At 39.7% G+C, this 21,321-nt stretch overlaps 1 protein-coding gene across 1 annotated transcript; it reads left to right on the top strand.

The window, feature by feature from the left end:
* Positions 1–11,411: 11,411 nt before the first annotated feature.
* On the top strand, positions 11,412–20,309 carry fam83b (family with sequence similarity 83 member B). Its single transcript, XM_071913132.2, has 5 exons — positions 11,412–11,544; positions 13,570–14,045; positions 15,574–15,738; positions 16,655–16,779; positions 17,324–20,309. The coding sequence occupies exons 2-5, from the start codon at positions 13,596–13,598 to the stop codon at positions 19,395–19,397; spliced, it is 2,814 nt and encodes a 937-aa protein (XP_071769233.2). The 5' UTR covers positions 11,412–11,544; positions 13,570–13,595; the 3' UTR covers positions 19,398–20,309.
* The last annotated feature ends 1,012 nt before the right edge of the window (positions 20,310–21,321 follow it).

The following is a 21,321-nucleotide window of genomic DNA, read 5'->3' as shown; positions in this document are numbered from 1 at the left end:
TGCTCTTGCAATGATGACTTTAAAGCCAAAAGTGTTGAACTCGGAGAGAAATTCACAACAAGTGGGTTATCCTGAGAAGTGGGTTATTAGTGCCTACAAAAAAGCTCCATTAGAGCCAAGTCTGGAAAGAGTTACTCCAGTTTTTCACCCCTATTAAGAACTTTATAAGTCGACGTTGGCATATTTTGGCCACAGATGATAAGGTTGGTGAACTATTTCAGGAGCCACCACTTTTTGTGTATAAAGGGGTAGAAATATGAGAGATAGGTTGGTATATCATCTGATATGAAACAGAACACAGAACCACAGAATTCCCCATGTTACACATGTGCTAACTCTAACAACACCTTTTGCACTGATGATTTTAGACATCCCCATTCAGGACAGACCTTCAATGTGAAAGGTCGCATCCAGTGCTGTAGTGCTATTTTTAGAAGTGGGGGAGTTATAATTAGATTAATGTGGATGAAGCTGCGCTCGCATTCAGCAGCATTGCATGGGATGAGCAGAGTGTTTTAAGTCCAGGCAGCACTTTTTTCCTACTACAGTCAATGAAGTCAAAATCACAATTTGAGAGAAAAAGTAAGGGAGCCCAGCTCCCCCTGATTAATGCATTAAAGTAAGCACATTGAAAGTTAGAGGGAAGGATGGAAGGGAAGAAATAAAGGTGAAATAGATGGAGATATGATACAGAAAAAACATGCATTCCTATAAATGTGCTAAATTTGCAGCTTTAAAAAGGACATGCGTATAATGTCAAATCATGTAAATGGAAAACACCCAGACTCCCCATGAAATCTGGTGGGGGAATATTTTCAAGATGTGTGCTTCACAACAACGGAGTTTACAACAGCATGGCAGTGTCTGGAAATGGGCATCATGGCAGGGTGCACAGTTAGCTTTCAGTATGGTCATGGAGGTGGTGGTAGGTGGGGAAAGACTGCAGGGAGGGCTGCACCTCCCTCCGCTCCGAGGAGCATCTCCATTGTTTTGAGGAAACTCTAAATGCCAAGGGGCAGATTCAGGAGATAAGGTAGGAGGTATTGTAGTTAGAGGCACTGAGGGCGTAGAGAGGCCAGGACTACCAGGCAAGTTAAAGCTGTGGTACCTGCAATGTGGTCTGTTGCCTCGGCTATTGATTCCTATATCAAAGGTAGAGAAGTTAGGCGGCGGCCACTCTGATCCATCAGAAAGTGGACAGAATTATTGATGGGTAGATTTCAGTCCCTGTTTTGGAACGTCATCATGTTCAGCGAGGCAGAAGTACAGTAAGGCTTTGCTCATAACGGTGCTACTTCATAGTAAAAAGAAGAAACAGAATATACTGTATAAATTAAATAAGAAACTGACCTATTTTTTCCAAAACAAACGTAGGAACAACAGCTCTCGTTGAAAATGAATTGAAATTGAAGGTTGAATGAATTAGAATTGAACGTACACGGACAGACACAACGGATCAGTGTGGCCGTCGCCTTGGAGAGGCTATTTAGCTCATATGTTATGCATTGCTTACCGTCAACAAATCCTATGAAAATAACAAAATCAACAATGCATTTGCTCTACTCCCGTTACTTTCTGACTTCCCACGTACCGTTTTTAGCCGTCAACCCGGAAGTCATTGGCTCCAATTGTAAGCTAAAAACCTTGAAATACAGCTCACAAAGACATAGTTTCAATTTTAAAAATCGCTAACTGTTACCACGAAAAGTCAGGCTGTTGTAGTTATTACCAAATCAAATTCAAATGGGAACAAATTCTTCATTACGCCGGGGACTATTTTCGGTGCTACAGAACTACTTTCCTGAGATCGCAAACGTGTTTACAAAGTCGGCCGGCCCGGTGCATCGTGATGATGAAATATGTTGCCCAGAGCAACGGCATGGCTCTGTGATGTGTTTTTAATAGTTTTTTTAAAACAATGGAGTTCTATGGCTGCTGGGACATGGCTTCATTGGGCACCGGCTACATGGACGAGACTTGTTGGCAAAACAAAATCATTGCTGATTTTGTTATTTTCATAGGATTTGTTGACGGTAAGCAATGCATTAAAAAACACCAGCCTTATCCTTTAAGACATGTCACACAGTGTCTTAGCAGTGTGGCTTTTTATTGGAAAGGGATTTTGGAACTACCAATATCTATCCTAGTAGGGGAGTTCAAATGGCCAAAGTAAGGGTGGAGATGACATTGACAGACTCTGAAGATATTAAAGTGTGGGCGGTAGCGCCTACGGTATCAGCGAGGCAAAAATGGAACCAAAGAGAAGCAGTTCATCAGGCACAGTCAGTGTTCAGACACAGGGATATAAGGGCAGGTGCAACAAAAGGATTAAGGCTGGGCACAGGGCAACCTTTACAGACTAAGGGCAACTCCATCAGGGAAGAGAAAGATGGTTGTGGAACAAATACATCAGCAGGAGGAAGCAGCAAGGTGTGCTCAGGCCGTCTCAGGCAAACAGTGGATTCATTTGTAAAGTGTAGAGAGGAAGAAACTAGGCTGGAAGGAGTTGTGGGGTACGGAGGCAAACCCATTTAGATTCATTCCTAAAATATTTTAAATACAGGCTTTGGTTTCAATATTATGATTATGATTTGACAGTCTGAATTATCAAAGGATCCTTTTATTCTAATTTTTATTCTAAGGCAATAGGAATTTTCATTTTAGGAGTTAACAGCACTTGAGCTTGTGTTGGTTTTCATTTCATTCCTCCAGTTTTCAAAGTACTTCTTTCAATATTGACTCCAGCTGTTTCATATTTAATGATGGAGTTTTAGGGGATCGGCACAGAAGCTCTGCAACCTGAGGTAGCTGCTGACCTAGTTGACCTTTTCTCTTTTATATATATATATATCAATGCTTGGTATTGGACTTGGTAATGGACTTGTGGTTAGCCTTGTTCAGATGAATCCAGCATTTCATAGCACTTTTTTGGATCTCGAAATACAAGGGAAAGAGCCCAGCACTGCTTTGTATGCATTGCAGGTTGAGTTTGAAGTTTTGAGTGGACTCCCAGCACATTAATTTTTCCACCTCACTTTTTTCCACACTTGTGAAAGCATGCACCCACCGACCTCACTCCTGTATAGAAGAATCAGTGTCAGGATTGACTGGTGAATATTCAGCCACATTCTTATGGCCAAGTTGTGTTTTTCACACAAAGTCCTTCTGGCTTTTTCACATTTGTAGCCAAATTAAAAGTTCCTAAGGCACTGATTTCCAGTCCAAGGTAAGTATATGATGAACTGTGTTTCAGTGTAAGCATCTCTCCAAAATATTTAGACTTTCTTCAAATAGTCATTTGCATATATATAGTAAGTACTTCATGTTAATGTCATGCAGACGAGGCCAGGGGATGGAGATGGCTCCGACATTACAGCCAGATCATTGATGTAGATGTTGTACTGATCTATTTTGATTCCACGTTTGCTATGCATATATAAGATTTTACAAAAAACATACATTTTCCCTCCAATGCTGATTTGGAGACACTTATAAAGCAAAACCTGGGATGCCAGACTGAATCAACAGCTTGGCTGAAATCCATTAAGCATGCACATATTTATAGTCTTATCATCTAAATTGTTTTATTAATGTATGTAGGGAATAAATATCATCTGATGTTTTGTGTTTGGGAACAAATCCAATCTGTAGTTACATGGCAGAAATGATTATTATTATATGACTAAGTCATTATTTGACTTGATGCTTGATGTCTGTCATTACCTCGCTTAAAGGGTAACTTTGGTATTTTTCAACCTGGACCCTATTTTCCCAACTTTTTGTGTCTAAGTAACTAATGGGGACAACAATTTTTGAAATTGGTCCAGTATTGAGCGAGATCGCGTCAGCTGGCAGCCGCGAAACGAGCTGCAATGTAATCCTCTGGGGCAAATGTGAACCGTCAATGTACGTTCACTAAAAGTGCTTGTTTTTGCCACTGACAGGCTCAGATTGTTATTATAAGTGTCTGACAACATTATGGAAAGGACCCTACAGAGAAATGAAATGTTTTTCTTTACCTTTCGCTTGATCCGGTCTGTTTGTTATTGTGTGTAACCAAGTCAATCTCCTATTATAATCTATATATAATGATATATTTATTTAGCCTATTATACTTATTTATTTAGACAATCTGTATCTTGTATCTTGTATCTAGACAATCTTGTCCTTGTCAGTACAATACCCCCAAACATGGAATAGGCAGTGCTTTGGAGCTCAAAATGATGACCCCTCATTGATTTGTTGAATGTAACTTGAGCTTTAAACATTACTGATTTCATCTCCACAGATGTTCCATTTGTCCCCACAGCACGTCATCATGGGTGGCAATAGGACACATTAAGATTGCAAATCTCCTGCCAGCACACACAGCAGGAGTTAGGACCCCAGTGCATTATCCCTGACCTTCACCCATCCAACACTCAATGACAGGCTTTTACTGTGCTACTATACATGACTCTATCGAAATGGACGGCTCTATCAATTTCAACATCATTTCAACATTTCATTTGGTCCTGAGAAAAGTATAGGCACTCAAATTATGCAAACATATACACTCTATCACACACAAACGCGCGCACACACACACGCGTGCTTTTAGTCCCGCGACAGCAGGGGCTCTATGGATCGCAATGTCGGCCGTTCAGTCGGTTGCTCTGTTCACCACTATTGGTCACGTGGGTGAAAGTGTGCTGCAGGGAGGTGACTGCAGACTCGCAATCAGGAGACACGTAGGGACGCTTCCACAAAATTCAATGTCGCTGGGGGTGTGATTCGCACTCTTCCTGGTCGCCATTTTGCTGACCTCTGCCTATAGAGTCTGCGCACTGCTGACTGCTAGTTTTAACTACTGCATGGTCACATCCAGGTGGGGGAAAGTGTTGCCGTAGATAGATAGAGAAATGGGAGTGCACATTACATTCTGAAATCCTTCCAGGAGGCCCAGCAAAATGCCCTCACATTGGAGGATTTTCCTTATCTTTCTAACCATGTGAGGACATTTGGACACACACACACACACACACACACACACACACGCACACACTTGCACACACACACACACACACACACACACACACAGCAGGCTCCAGGCTCTTCAGAAAGTCGCTTTTTACACTTTCTAGGGGTATGATTGCCTCATTTATCTGAGTCCTTTCAGCACCTCAACACTTCAGCTCTTTCACCAGCATCTCACATAACCTGGAACAAGGGGCTTTAGTCTCTCTTTCTTGTTAGATACTGTTGCAATGACCTTTCATCATCTGGAGGGACATATAATGCATTCAATTAGATTGCTAGTAACACTCCTCATTGGACCACTTAAATCCAACAAGATGCTTTTAGCTCACCACATTGGAAAATCTTTTGCATGCCATTCATGTTGATTAATGAGGCTCCCTATCCTCAATAAGACAACTTGTAAGATAATGGCAATGGAGATGCACCCTTCAAATACCTCTCTTTAATTGGTTTACATGAATCAGTGGCCTCCTTTGATGTTAACACATGCAAATTCAAATATCGGGAATCCATGCACAGCATTTTACTGTGACAATAACACTCTGCTGGTCATTAATGACAACCAACACTAGTAGCTACTTATTTAAGTCACTAACCTTACTGCAGGAGGTCTAAGTCCCCATCTTTCTTCGAATGGAAAAATAATGAAAAAACAAGACTAGGTCAAAACCTAGTATATGGCTGGACTGTGTCCATCTCCTCTCTCCGCCGCTGTCCTCTCCACTGCGCCCACGGCCCGCATTGATCCTCCTGATCCAAGCCCCAGTCGCGCTGGTACCCATCGGTGCTGAAAACGCCTTTCACCGGACACCTGGTGACGCATCGGCGTCGGGACCCCCGCCGAAATCTTGGCCGGATCACCGGGAACAAATCGGCGCCCAGCTATCGGTACTGGCCGGAACCGTGCCCCCGGGAAACTCCGGGAAGTGTCGGCAGTAAGCCCTCGGCGCGCCGAAACCTCATGCTTGTCTGTGTCTCTCTCTCCGCCGACAGAACAGAGGGCTGTCAGGTGGACTGAGCTTGCGCATATGCATCGAAATAAACGGCAATATAATATAATTGTATAGATTCCACTTTAGCTTCAGTTAGCTTCAGCTTACATGCATGATATTGGTCAGCCTGCTTACTGTGTGGGAGAAACCGGCTCCCATCTCAGCGGAGAAACAAGATGGCGGAGAAAACAAAACTTAGATTTCTGGCTCTGTGATCCTATGATGTGCCACATGCCACGGCCGACCAATGGTGTAACTTCATCACTCAGTCACTCAGTCAGTGAGTGACAGACATTCGTGTTTTTGGAAGAATGTAACATAGAGTGTAACAACAGTTTTAATTTTTGTGTCAACATAAGGCCTACATTTGCATCAACATTAGGTCTACAAATTTTAGTACTATATCTCTAAAATCTTTAAAACACACACCCACACACACACACACACACACACACACACACGCACACACACACAGTAGAATCGATGAATAGATGCACATGTATATAATCTATTATTAAATTGATTACAGATAAATTATAAATAGATCATTAGAGTCAAAATATTACAAGGCTCTGTACACAAAATGTAATTTCCCAAGTAGAATTGCTTAGCTGATTCTTGCATATTCCGTTTAGATTTGATCGACTTCAGCGGTCACATTATCCCTTTACCTAACCAGTTCAGACAGGTGCATCTGGGAACCTTGACTCTTTTTATCAAGCTTCTCAGAATAGGAGTGTTGATCTACTGACGGATTACTGACTATGGTACAGCATCTACCTTGTGAATTACGAAAAACAACGCCATATATAGCACTCTAAGCTTGATAAACACAGCCCACTGCACGCACGTATATATATGTGTGTGTGTGTGTGTGTGTGTGTGTGTGTGTGTGTGTGTGTGTGTTGTGTGTGCAGCTAGAGGTACGTAATTGACAAACCAAAAGATGTGCCTATATGCAGCAAGTTTTTATCTTTTCATATCTTTGCTTTCAAAAGAGCTGTCGAGAACATGATGAATAGCACAGAAGGCGAGATCAACCAAAGTGTGGTTGGACTGAGGAAGATGTCTTGCTATGGATGATTTTGATCCTCTCTGTGAGGCTGCTACCATGAAGCATCCTCACGTAGGCCTACCCATGTATTGCAGGTTGCATGCAGGTCAGAATGGAACCACATTAAATGGATTTATTGATAGTATTGTTTCTTCTTATTACCTCCGCCAAGGAGGTTATGTTTTCGGTGCCGTTTGTTTGTTTGTCTGTTTGTTTGTCTGTTAGCAGGATTACGGAAAAACTACTGGCCCGATTTTCATGAAACTTCGTGGAAGGGTGTAGCATGGGCCATGGAAGAACCCATTCAATTTTGGAGTGGATCCGGATCCGACTCACGAACAAGCAATAATAGCACAAACCTTGGTGGAGGTCTGCGCTCTCCGAGTGCCCTTCTAGTTGTGAATGCGCTGCACTTGTGAGAGAAAATATACGACCAATAAATTCACTCTCCCTGCATCTTCCCCACTGCAGCTAATGCAGCTAAATGTAACTGAAATATGGGTTGAGAAGCTGGAAATTGATATATTTGTAATGAATAGTGTAGAATATGCTTCTAGATATCTGCACTTCTTATGTTACACTGTAGCATGAAAATTACCACTTTTTGATAACAGGGAGCAATGGAATTAATTCCAACATTTTGCTTGAATGTGCTAAGATGCAATCATTCCTAACATTTGAGCAGTTAGCAGCAAGATATTAAATTGTAGTAGTGAGCTATTAAAGGTGATTTGATTTTTATTTTTCATTGCTACATTTTCATTTGCCGCTCATAGTTGGCAAACATGTAACTAGCACAGACTCTTTGCATCCAGATTCACTTTCTAAGTCAGGTAAAATGTGAAAATCTCTCTGACATTCCTTTCTCTACCTCTGCTCATATGCCTTTACTCCCCAAGATGACTTCCCTTTACTAATTAAAACACTATATCAACACATTACATCACTGGATAACTCACACATGGTTTAAAACATTGGAATGTTAAGGAAAAACAAAACAAAAACAGATAATATATTGATAGCCTGTGAAAAACAACTGGGTTGCTTGATGGCAACTTTATGGCTTAGAACGCACTCTTAGGACACACTCTGTAATGGCACATACAGGGCGCGGCACAACAGGTAAACATATCACATGACCAAGTTATATGTGGGCGGTGACAGAGTTTAGTGCATGTTAAGGTAAACAACAGCCCTGATGTCTGGGATCCAAGGCAGCAAATGTAATTCTCTTGCCATGCCTTGTCCCATCTGATTTGATTAGAAATTAGTCTGGGAGCCATATTCCCCAGTGTGTGTTGATGGTTGATGTGCATGAAGATCACATCAATAAGAAAGATCTCACTTATGAACCGAACAGCATTTAATACTTTGAAAGATAAAAGTCTTTGCGTTGCACCTACAGTTGTGGACAAAGGTATCATACTTTGCTCATATGGGCCGACACCTTTTATTGTAGCTGATAATGTTAATATCTTATTATGTAGGCTACATTTTAAATGTTAAAATCACCCAGAGTTTTAGTTTAAATACACATTTGCATGCCATGTCAATCCCGCACCCTGCGAGGATATCTTTTAAGGGAAAACTGACCACAACATTTGTTTTCACTGCAAACCTCAAAGTGGCTCTGCTGGCACTGTAAAAATTGACTTGGCTGCCGGACGATGGGTAAATGCATTCGTTTTGAGATTCACCAAAGATCAATATCATCACCTAATCCTAACCCTAACCCTGTTTATCAGGCAGTTCAGCAGTAAACTCATAACAAGCACTGCAAGACGCCGTGTCGCTTGCTCAGGCACGCTCACATAAGAGCCAGCCGGAGCCAAGAACAGCTTTTGTAACTGATCAGGATGACAACATGGAACAGGGCTTGGGTTTCACAAAAGGTGACTCACCAGTGATGCAGCTTCAGGGGAAGAAACTCCCAGTGACTGAGTGCATACCTTATTTAATCTACACACGCCCACATTCAAGGTACAACTGAACAATGGTGCACATATCTTGTTGTTCACGGTTCTTTTCAAATGAAGTATTGTGGAACTAGCAGAGGTGTTGCAGTCTCATTAAAGCAACAGCATGCCTGCGTATCCATGTTATATATAATGCATTGTATGACAGAATTTCATGCTAGTATTAAAGTGGGTTCCCATTAACTCTGTATTGAATCTAATATAGATTGACTAAATGTAGTCATCAAAATTAGTAATTTGTTCAATAAGGGACCAAAAGGAAATAATGTCATTAGATCGTAGCAGATATCAACTTTGGCAAATTCATTACATTGAACTACTTTGCAATAATCAGTATATTATGACAATGGTGAGAGAAAAGCATTTAATTTCCTGTCTTTATCTGTGTGTAATGATACAAATAAGATACAAAAGAATGGACAGGAGCAGAAGAAATGACCTTCAATGTAATGCTGACATTCATTAATATTAAAGTGAACTTGTTCAGGATAATATACAGATTCAATTATTGATTAAGAGGAACAAAAGATGCATGCACATAGCAACTGATTCAGCAAGTGAGTGGGTATTAGGAATTGGGAATCTATTATTAAACATTTGATAAACATTTAACAAATGTGATTTAACTTAATTCTTACATATTGTTTTATCAGCATCCAAAACCCCAGACTCTGAGGTTCAGTGGCTTTGTCTCTCATTTCAGTATCTAATCAATATCTCCTCAGTCAGTTGTACTGTATGTGTGGCTAAATAAAGAAAATGAACGTTGATAGTGAGTCGTTGGAATAATTTTCCTCTATTGGGGCATCAGTAATCCTAATCCTAACCCAAATACTGCACTTAATTTTGTCTCCTTCTCCACCTAGTGTTCCCTGACAGCCGTGTTGCAAAGACTACTTTGCAGATTAGTATGTGTGAGGCCCTTTTGTGCATATAACCACCTGTGCAGTATGCATTTGCATGTCCAGGCATGGGTGCTGAGCTTGGTGTATGTATGATACAGCCAGTGGGAAGATTCATACATTCAGTCATCTCCTTTCAGGGGTTCAGAGTTCTGTGCCTCTGGACAGCTTACACACAAATCTGTTGTGAGAAGCTGGACTGACTTAAGGAATGATTTGGGGGTGATCATGGATTTTGAGAGGTTGGATGAGACCCAGTTCTGAAAGTTTCACCACTTAGCAGGCACAATTCCCCTTTAAAACTCTTGGCTAAAGGGGGATTTGGTGTCTCCTTCACCCAGGTTGTTCTACAATAACACTTCTCCAGCAATATCATCATCAAACTCAGGGGTTTTCAAATCCATCCATGTCCAGTAATTATCACTTGCTTTGCATAATTTAGCACATAAATGCTGTTCTCGATTTCATGCGTTCATGATTGCAAATCTGAAAATTAATTTAGCCGACATTGGAATATTTATAATGACACAGTTTTTTTCATGAGACTTCAAACTCCAAACTGACCACCCAATTTCAGATCTGTGTATGCTGCATGTCTCAGAGAGAAGTAGGCCTTCCTGCAGTCAGCACAGGCAAACAAACAAAAATCAAATAACACCACAACAAAATACCTAGAAGGAAATTAGAAATGCTATAGAAATGCTATATTAGATTGTTTTGAGGAAAAAAATTCACTTAACCTTAAACCTTGCTTCATGCCCATAGGCCTCGTCTTTTTCACATTATGGGGATCCCAAAATACGTTGCCTGAAAACAAAGCCTGGTGTGCCTGCACCATTCACAGATAAGTAAAATTACATTTATGAAACTTTTGATTCCTGTAAGAAAATTGAGTAGTATATTGAATAAGATAAGTCTTGTTAGCCTATGGTGGGAGTTGGTATATCCTAGTTAGGAAAAGCCATAAGCCATATTTGTGCTCTTCCACACAATTTAATTAGATCCCTGATTTCTGTTTTTTTTTTTATTTGGATGTAGAATGTGTTTATTTGGGCCACAATAGTTGCTGTCTTTAAGAAACACTTTAGTTGCGTGCAACCCATATGTGTCTTTTAAAACCTCTTAAAACCTCTTTTGTTCCCTGTCACTCAGTTCAGAAGGTACAAAGCAAATACAAAGGAGATATAAAACAAATCATATATTGTTGCTGATGTTTCTGTCCAACTTGTGTAGATGTACAGCACTAGAAGCAGCAGTCATCAAAGTCCAAATGCCGCCTTCCTCCTGTCGTTATCTGGATTTTCACTTGTGTGAACTTTGAATCCCTGAAAAAGAAAGGGGAGTGGCTAAATATCTCAAACAGGTTTATGGCTGCCTGTGAGCAAGTTTCGAGCCAGAGCCATTTGCATGTCAAAACTGGAATCCACACCCTCCATCTGCAGACTGCTTATCATGTTGGGACACCTCCTTGTCTTTGTTTCTTCCAGCTGGCAGACACTAGCTTCCTCAAATATCAAGCATAGACCGAATATGTTGACAATATCCAAGTGGGATATTTTGGGAGCGTTCAAGAGGATTTTCGCAAAATTCACAGTCTTAATGTAAGTTACTGCTGTAGAATGTAAGATAATGTTGTGACTTGCACACTATGCTTTCAAAGCTTCAAAGAACTGGCTACTAAACAAGAAACAATAGCTGTGTTGGTTAAAAAAGAGTATTAAGTGCATCAATTTAAATTTAATTTTGACCAGTGAAAGATTTGTGATGATGTATATAAATGTGCTGATTGTACAAGTTTATGATGTGATGTGTAGTTTATGATGAATTAGGCTACATCATGATATGACTAATAATAGAAGTAAATACATTTATCTTACATTTTGATATATCAAAGTACAGTACAGTAAAGGAAACATTTCAGAGTCAAGACTGACCTCATACGACCTTTGAAATTCAAATTAAATTTAAATTCGTGACTGTATAAACACACTGACAATGTCTGCATGTATGTGGTATAAAGGCACAGTTCCTGTTTTAAGTGACAACTTTAATTGTGAGATACAAGAAACAATATTTTATCCTGTGTCCAAATGTATGATGTCACATCAGCGTACAGCCCGACCTACAATAAAACTAATTTGGCAGTAAAAATTTGCACAAACATTCAATGAGTTCACAATGTCAGTTCTCCATTCATTGTCGGTGAGCGGCTCCAAGCTGTCGCCTGACAGAGAAAACATCGTCGCTGTTGGGTGAAAATCTTGTATCTCCAAAATGTCAGCTTTTCAGGAGCTAAGAAAAGCCGCCCCATTTTTAGCCTGACCACAATGCATTTTTGAGTTTATCCAGTAGGGTTTCTCAACCCATAGAGTGCCATGTAAACCTTCAACTGAAGTTGTAAACAAAGGTTTTCACATGACAGTAGAGATATGTGAAACCTTAAATCTTAAAATCTGAAATCTAAATTCCTCAAAGACGCTTCAATACCTTGCAACCCTTAAAAGACCTTGGATAACATTCAGTGATATAGAGAAACTGCACAATTTGTTGACACTGTTGACATGAATCCCTCAACAGACTGACAGATTTTGAGTATCAGTATTTATTGCTCTCTTAAGACCTGATTAAAAAGCGACAGGTTAAGGTGAGATCTTGTTGCACACAAGCTGTACACAAACTAAAAACTGGTCTTTGAAGTATTCAGAAATTGATTTTTTGTCGGTTACATTTCTAAAGGGCAAAAGTGGAAATGTAAATGTGGAAGAAATGTTTGGAAAGCTAATTTCAAGAGTTTTAGTGAGTCTTTATTCCACAGAGATCAAAGTACTGAACATACTGAATAACTAACTAAAAAACAAGATGTTTACACCTTCACAGGTTTTACCCCCGGACATGTACAACTATTCATCCCAAGTTGAACAGGTTCAACCTCTGATGATGACTATGAGCTGTGTGACTTTATGTCAAATTACAGCTTATTAAATTCATAAAAAATGAAAAAAAAAAAAATCCCATTCAATTTTCTGAGATTTCAAATAACATGAAAATGTGTTCCTCTCAAAGTAAATATTCATTGATCTGTTTTCTGTCAAATATATATCAATATCAAATTCTAAGATGGATTTCCTGTATATGACTCAGCTTCTCAGTGCAAGCTGAGCTATCGAGGCAGAGAAAAACACCTGTTTCTGGGAATTTAAATATCTGCTTGATAGCAACATATTTCTGAATCAATGGGACAGCATTGTCCTTTTGAATTTTGATAGTTGGCAGGAAATACTGTATATAGGAAAGAGGAAACATGACATAGAAATTATGCCAGCAGAACACTATGAACAGGGGGGCTTCTTCTTGAATAGAGTGCTGCATGGTTTCTCTTGTTCATTTTTCAGGGTATTTGAGTTTGTTGTCATTAACATCTTGTCAGATATGTTGCAGACACTGCAGTGCATCAATAATATGACCTTACTATGTACTTGATAATGGTTTACTTTTCCACAATAACACTGACCAACAGCATTATAGCATTTCCCACCCTCCCATCATGTGCATAACACTACTTATTACTATCTTCTGACTGATATGTCCTCTTGCATCCTGTCATTGATTTCCTCTATCTACAACAGGTCCTACTGAGCCACTGTGTGGAGCAATGGAATCCCAACAGATTTCCATGCTGTCCTCCTTGAGGGGCGAGTTAAAAACAGAGGATTATATTCAACCCCACTACAAGGAGTCATATCGCCTTGCCATTGATCACCTGGTGGGCGACGGCAGAGAGAGTTATCAGGAGTTCCTCAAGGGAGAGCGTGTTGGGAGTTTTCTCTCTGAGGACGAGCTCCTCTTCATCACTACTCATGCAGAACAGCCCCCACCTGGAAATCACACGGAGGAAATCAATAGCCCTTCGGACAGCAAGTCCTCCTCAGGCACGTACTGGCCCGTCCACTCAGACGTGGAAACCCCAGACCTGGACTTAGGGTGGCCAGAGGTCATGCATGACCGACTACAGACAAACATAGATCTGCTTTTTCATCCACCAAGACAAAACAACCCCACTATCAAAGAGGTGATCCGTAAACATATTCAGGATGCAAGACAGGTAATGAATTGATTTGTACCTGCAACAATGTAGAAACCATTACACACTGTTGTGTAGTGACCAGAGTGGTCTAGCTCTGCTTCAGAACAGCAAATCTACTCAGACCTGCTGTTTCTCTAGTGTGTTCAATTTTAAAACTGTGTTCTTGTGTTACAAAGTATTTCGCAAGTACGTTTTCCTCCAAGGCAGTCCCACAGTCCTTTGTTGCTCTCATTTTTCAGTGGCAAGGAGTGTCAGCGGGGTTACTGAGGTCAAAATCTGGTTTTGCAACTTAGCATCATGAGAAAAAAGTGTGGGAGGCAATATGATCTAATAGAGTTTATACAGTCACATCCTGTACACAGTTAAGCCTTGATTAGTTCTCACGGTGTTTGATGATTCATATAATAATGTAACGGCTACCTAGCTTTGTAGCTTGGAATCGTGATTAGCAGTCTATTAGTATTCTACTGCACTGGTACAACCCTGAAACTGCTGCACTGGCTCTTAATTAAACCTGCAGTCCACTCACATAGCAAAAAGACTGACTAATGTACACTGTGTAGACAAAAACACCTTAAAGGAATAGTTCACCCAAAAATGAAAATTCTGTCATCATCTACTCACCCTCATGCCAAATGAAACACAGGTGAAATTTGTTAGTCCATATAACACACAGGGATGTTGCCAGCACAACTTCGTAGCAGCCTTCTTCAAAACAACTGAAGTCAATGGGGTCCTGTTCTTTAGTTCCAAAACAAAAACAGCCAAACAATCACACTGTGAATAGAAAGACCTATACACCATTATTTGTTGCAAATCAATCAGCTGTAGTTAAGATTTGCACTAAATTATGGTGTAAATATAGGTCTTTTTGGAACTCTGAAGAACTGGTCCCCACTGACTTCAGTTGTTTTGGAGAAGGCTGCTATGGAGTTGTGCTGGCAACCTCCCTGTGTGTTATATGGACAAACTTCACCTGTGTTTCACCTGGCATGAGGGTGAGTAGATGATGACAGAATTTTCATTTTTGGGTGAACTATTCCTTTAAGAAAAAATATTAATCACCATTCTCTTTCTCTACAGCTCACAAAAGGATAATGAAGCCTTCCTATCTGTTCACCATAATTGTAATCAGTGTAGCATAAGTAATCTAAACTGAATAAAGCAAAATATTTCATACGACTCGACATACTGGGTTGTTTCATGGCTATCAAAATAGCTATTTTGGAGGCTTATATTCTTTATTGAAAGATACTCTTTGTTGGATATTGCATATACACACATGGCATTCCCATAAATCCACTGAGGGACAGACATTATCATTAAACGTCAGACTGATTTAAGATCCAAATGTGGTTTATTTCATACTTCTCCCTGTTTTTATCCCAGTGAAATCACATTGTTGCACCATTGCAATATAGAGCCTTGTTCATATTCACAAATCTGGACTGAACCGTCAAAGATCTTTGTGACGGTGGTTTAAAAAGTTAAGATATGGTTTCAGCTGCATTTAACTGAACATAATTCATTCATTATTTCCTCACAGGTCATTGCCATTGTGATGGACATGTTCACTGATGTAGACATATTCAAAGAAACTGTTGACGCCTCTATACGAGGAGTTCCAGTCTACGTACTTTTGGATGATTTCCATTTGAAAAGTTTCCTTGCAATGGCTGAAAATCAAGATATAAAAATACAACAACTCAGGGTAAGTACACTATTTGAACATGACACTTTTGTTAGTCTTTTGTACTATCAAATTTAATGCAACAACACATTTATTTTCTAGACTTCAAAACCTAATCTTGGTATTTTTAATAACTATCTTTCAATAGAAGTTGAAGCATGAAACAAAATGGGATTTTATCATACATCACATAGAACAAAGTGCATTTTGCAAAGACTGATATAATTATTTTATAATCAAAAAGGATTACAACATTTACAGCTTTTCTGATACTCTAGGTACACAAGGCACCATGAAAAGGGTGTGGGGATAAATCTCATATTTGGGAACTGCACATTTTGAGGGCGATTGTTCAGAACAGCAACAATTTTTATGGGAAGCGCTGTTTATTCATTTCCCCCTTTTAGGTATGTAAACTGGCAACTCTCTGTATATGTTATATTTCTTCTTCGCCTATGAGCCTCTCTCAATTCAAAGATCCATAAAAAGGCGCTAATGTCTATTCATTTTTTTTTAAAGGTTTAAATGGCCCCAGTCTTATTGTTGAAGAAAAGCCTCAAGCCTTATTTCAAACCCTGGTTTCTCCTGTTTTAACTGGGTGGGGTTATAATTACTATCTGGCTAAGAGATGTTAAGGGTTCAAACACACCCTTTAAATTCCCATTAAGTGCATAACAGAGAGCCAACTAACAACACTTCTGGCACACAGAAAGTACAACGGTTGATCAAATCCTAAAAAAAAAAATCGAATCTTCTCCAGAATGACTTTATTCTGCACAGTACATCTGTTTCAGATTTATAAGTTCACAGTATTTGTATGATTGACACACTGATTGCCTTCTGTTGTAGAATTTAACAATGACAAAAAATAAGTCTTTGCAAGATTTTTTTTTACAATAACCTATCTGACATTTTCTTTTCACTGCCTTGACCACAGAACATGAGAGTGCGCACTGTGAAAGGTCAGGATTACCTCTGTCGATCAGGAGCTAAATTTCATGGGGCAATGGAGCAGAAGTTTCTTTTAGTTGACTGCCAAACAGCGGTCTACGGCTCATACAGGTAAATGAAATTGCAGTACAAGAGGTGCTATGGTGAAATCAATGAGGTGTACATTAAATACACTCACAAAGCAAAACACTACATGTTCATTTTCTACAAAATAGCTGTCATTTCTTTCCAATGACTGGTACAGCGGTCATGTAACTAAACGTGGTTTGTGAATGTGCAAAACACAGAAATATTAGATTTTTAGAAAATGATCAATGGCAAACATTTATAGAAAATAAAAATTTTGGTGGATCATGTCTTTCAATGTGCAAAATACAACTACATAATACATCCCTTCAAAAAGTATCCTCTTAAGATCTGAATCAAAGAAGAAATCCTTCAAAATTCTGTTTTGAGATCTATTGAGTTTTCTTGGCCTAATCTAAAGTGCAAACTCATCTGGCATCTTACTGCATAACAAGTAAAATTAAACTCCAACAAGCACAGCAGGCTTTGCAATGAGGATATTCTATTAGTGGAGTATGTTACATTCTTTCCAGTGTCTTTTCCCCCACATTGAATTAATAAATATTCATGTTTTCATGTATGTTCCCAGCTTCACATGGTCATTTGAGAAGATCAATCTGAGTATGGTGCAGGTCATAACAGGCCACCTGGTGGAGTCCTACGATGAGGAGTTTCGAACGCTCTACGCCCGGTCAACTGTGCCAGCTGAACTGTGCCCCCCAGAGGGCTTGTTTCAACGCAATACGCCAAATGGAAAACAGATTTTGCCAAAATATGTCTCTCATTCTGCCCAAAAATTTGAAAGGAAGGACCAGTTGAGGCATACTCTGGACACAGTCTATCGGAAGACTTGCGAGAGGCAAATAGGCATGAGAGAACTTGAAGAGAGGCTTTATGAAGAAGAGCCTATCGAACCCAGGCCCTTGATTGACAATGGGACGGGTGTTCAGTACCAGATGCCTCAACTCCAGTCTACAGAGGCAAACTTCTTGAAAAGGCACAGCTATGCTGGGGAGAGACAAGATGTCAATGTTCCAGAGAACGCCAGACACAGGGCAAGCAACTGGAATATCTGTAGAGATACAGGGTTTCCTAATGGAAGAAACAACTACCCCATGGTCTTAGACAACTATTCCCAAGGGCCACAAATATACAGAGGTCAAAACATGCGTCACACTTACCACAGCAGTGACAAACCGGTCCTGTCCAAGCAGCAGAACATGCCAACACTGGACAGTACATCCAAGTCATTCATGCGCACATGGAGGATTGAGTCCTACCTCAAAAACCCTGATGCTCCATATGAAGACTCCTGTGACTATTTAGACCAGTATGAACCACCAGAGAACAAAGCTAGCTCCTTCATGCATGCCAGAATGAGGTCTTCCCTTGTTTTCAGGTCCACTATTCCAGAGCAATTGGAGACAAATAGTTACACAAACAACTCCTCCACTGGTGCTTGTCAGACTGATCCCTCAGCAGCACCAAACACTGCTTCACACTACTCATCAATGCAATGGAATCCAACAGCAGGAGCTGAAAATAGAATAAATAATGAAGAATTCATGTTTAAGAGACAAAGTCTGCAGATTTTGGATGATGCTCGAAATAATATAACCTATGGTCCAGGAAGAAACCCTCACCACTCTGTGTATGCCAGCTTAGGCAGAGCTAAAGGGGGGATGATGATTAAAAAACCTGACATTCAGACAGACAATTGGTACAAAAGGCACAGCGTGGCAGACCCACGATCAAACACTGAATACGATCATGAATCCTCAAGCCACATGTACGGAGGAGCTTTTGCAAGGAGGCCAATAAATAGAAGCACAGCAGGGGTCAATGCACAGAATGGAGGATATGGATCAAATCTGAATGAGGATCAGAGATCTGTGTCTCATTTTGATGTCAAGAGCATTGTGGACACAAAGAGCCCGCCTACTTCCATGTGGCACGAACTGCCCTCTAGAACTGTGTCTGCAGCAGCCCTTGATGGGAATATCAAGGAGTTGACAGTTAAATCCACTGGCATGGGCTCTCCACATTTCCTAAAGAAGAGTTCCAAGAAAATCAGATCACTACTTAACATACCAGAGAAAAAAGAGGTTTCCCCTCGAACCATGGAAACGGCAAGTATAAAGTCGGGTGGCAGTTCAGACACCATAAATGCTGAGGATGAAGAGAAAAAATCAGATGGGGAGAGGAATCTTCGCCAAAGCACAACCAACTCAGTCAGGGCTTCAGAGCACCGGAGGAACCAGTCTGTAGACGACCATCTGAAATCATCAACCCCTCGATTTAGGACCGAGGAGCACCACCGGCTAAACTCTCCCTCCAAAAGTATGATGGAAAAGAAGCACAATCTTGGTGACAAAAATGTGAGGCCTAGCCTTGAAACAGGAAATTGGCGTACAGATCGAGCTGCTGACAGTCGTCTATACAGCAGATTTGAGCCTTTCTGTGCATTCGAAAATAAACACTCTTCACATTTGGCAACCAGATCTGTTAACACACAATCTCAAGAGAAAGCCAAGAGCATGCTCTTATCTAAAGGTGACACAACTAATGAGCATAACCTGGGTCGGGCTGCACGAGGTCACCATGAAAATAAACTGGGGAAATTTATACAAAGAGTGGGAAATTTCATACACAAAAACAAGTAGCAATAATTGCTTTGGCATGAACTTTTAGGAAATGAACCGTGATGAAACATGATGTCCAATGCAAACAGATCACATATGATTGATGCACAATTGAATGGTTTCGGTTAGGGTTTTTGTATTTGTAAAGTTTGTCTGTCTTACAGTGTTAAGAATATTTTTGAAAATGTATTTAGCAAACAATGTTTGCAGTCTAACCAATGCTTATTTTGCTGTGTATAGATGCTCCAATTATTATTGAATATAGCAACATTTATCAAGCAGTTGATATGATGTTATTGAAAGGAAAAGTATATTTCATTTGAATACATGATACAGACTTTTACATCAAATCCAAAGTGAAGCAATTACTTGAAACACACAAACAGACACAATGAAAACAGTTAAATGTGTTCTGCATATCAAAGGATATGCAGAAAATCTGCATTTTGTTGAAATGGTGGTGAGTAGGAAAATCTAATTCAGTCGTAGCAATATCAGTGAATCAAGGGCATACCCAGTAGATAACAGCCTGTGCATATAGATGACCTGTGGTGCAAAGTGTTCAAATGTCAGGTGAGTTAATAGTTTAAGTGTGAGTGTAAGTGCATCATCTGACTAAGAAGCACTGTGGAAATATGTTTTTATCCAGAGCATCATCCCGCCTTAGTGTTCTCTTTGATTCAAGGAAGAGATGTAGCATAGCGTTCAAATGTTTACAACAGTGATCAAATGCTATCAGGCTAACTTGCTAAGCCTCCCAGCAAGTTAGCTGCCACTCCACATGGTAAAGATTTATACCAAAACATCACCACAGCCTTATAATTTACATGCCAACCATGGGATTGTATTAGTGCAAACATGCTGCTTGCAATAATTTGTAAAATTCTCTTGCATTTTTATGAACTCATGAATAAATGTTTGTTACATTTTTCACTCTGTTTTAAGAGAATCTCACAGAGCACTTATTAAATGAAGTGTGACACTGAACACAATCTAACCAGAAACGTTGTATGGTGGAAGCTCTCCTGTGGGAAGGCAGGAGTGAATGACGTCATCCAAGGGTCTGTTATGTTCTTTGAACAGAGGGCCTTAGGGCAATATTCATTGTTGATAATTAAAGATATAGTGCGTATACCCTCAGTAGCCCCTCAGGGATGATTCAAGCGGCCTTAACCAAGGTGAAGCTAGTTGTGGTAGTCTTAAAATTATAGTTGGTCCTTTGAATAATATTCAGTAATATTCAAAATTGTGATTTTATGTTGCTTGCTCCGATATAAGTTCCCTTGGTTACATCTCATTGGAATAGGTGGACTCTGAGCGCTGGGGCTCAGTGTGGAATTAATGTGTCACGTAAAAGTTTTGTATATTTGAAAACACAGAAAGTCCACTTCCAATGCACTTTCTCTTTTGATGATGATGATAATAAAGATGATGGATGATGATTTGTTTTGTGGGGAAAAAAAACGTGATGTGGACATGACGGCCATCCATTCATGAACCGTGTATTCCACACTATGCACGAGTATTCTGTTTCCCCTACACCTTAAGCAATTTTTGAAGGAATCAGATAATTTAGTGATGAAAACAAATAACACAGAAAGCAAATGATACTTAACTAAAAAAGAAAATCTTATTTGCGGTCAATACTTACAGTATCTAAATCATATTTTTTGTGATTTGAATATTATTTTGTCTCATAAATGTTTTCATTTTGATAAAATATAATAGTTTTTGTGCATTTGAGACAAAAACAGATAAATGCATTTAGAAAACCTTTTGTAGCACACGTGAAAACATTTGAAAAATACTTTTTCTACTCACACTAGTCTAGTGCTATATTGTTTACTAACCTATAGCATATTTACCTGATCGACTACAACAAATATGGATAATCTTTATGAGCAAGTTCAAGTTCCAATTGTGTTTAGCACCCCACTACACTGGC

The sequence above is a fragment of the Centroberyx gerrardi genome, chromosome 15 (genome assembly GCF_048128805.1).
Source record: "Centroberyx gerrardi isolate f3 chromosome 15, fCenGer3.hap1.cur.20231027, whole genome shotgun sequence".
In the NCBI taxonomy this organism is placed as follows: Eukaryota; Metazoa; Chordata; class Actinopteri; order Beryciformes; family Berycidae; genus Centroberyx; species Centroberyx gerrardi.
The sequence above is the reverse complement of the archived record's forward strand: the minus strand, read 5'-3'. Positions and strand labels throughout refer to the sequence as shown.

Bases quoted from the DNA above. Each gene is read 5' to 3' on its own strand.
- fam83b (XM_071913132.2), top strand. From the start codon at position 13,596: ATGGAATCCCAACAGATTTCCATGCTGTCCTCCTTGAGGGGCGAGTTA. The intron at 14,046-15,573 runs GTAATGAATTGA...ATTTCCTCACAG, and splicing joins ATATTCAGGATGCAAGACAG to GTCATTGCCATTGTGATGGA. The intron at 15,739-16,654 runs GTAAGTACACTA...CCTTGACCACAG, and splicing joins TAAAAATACAACAACTCAGG to AACATGAGAGTGCGCACTGT.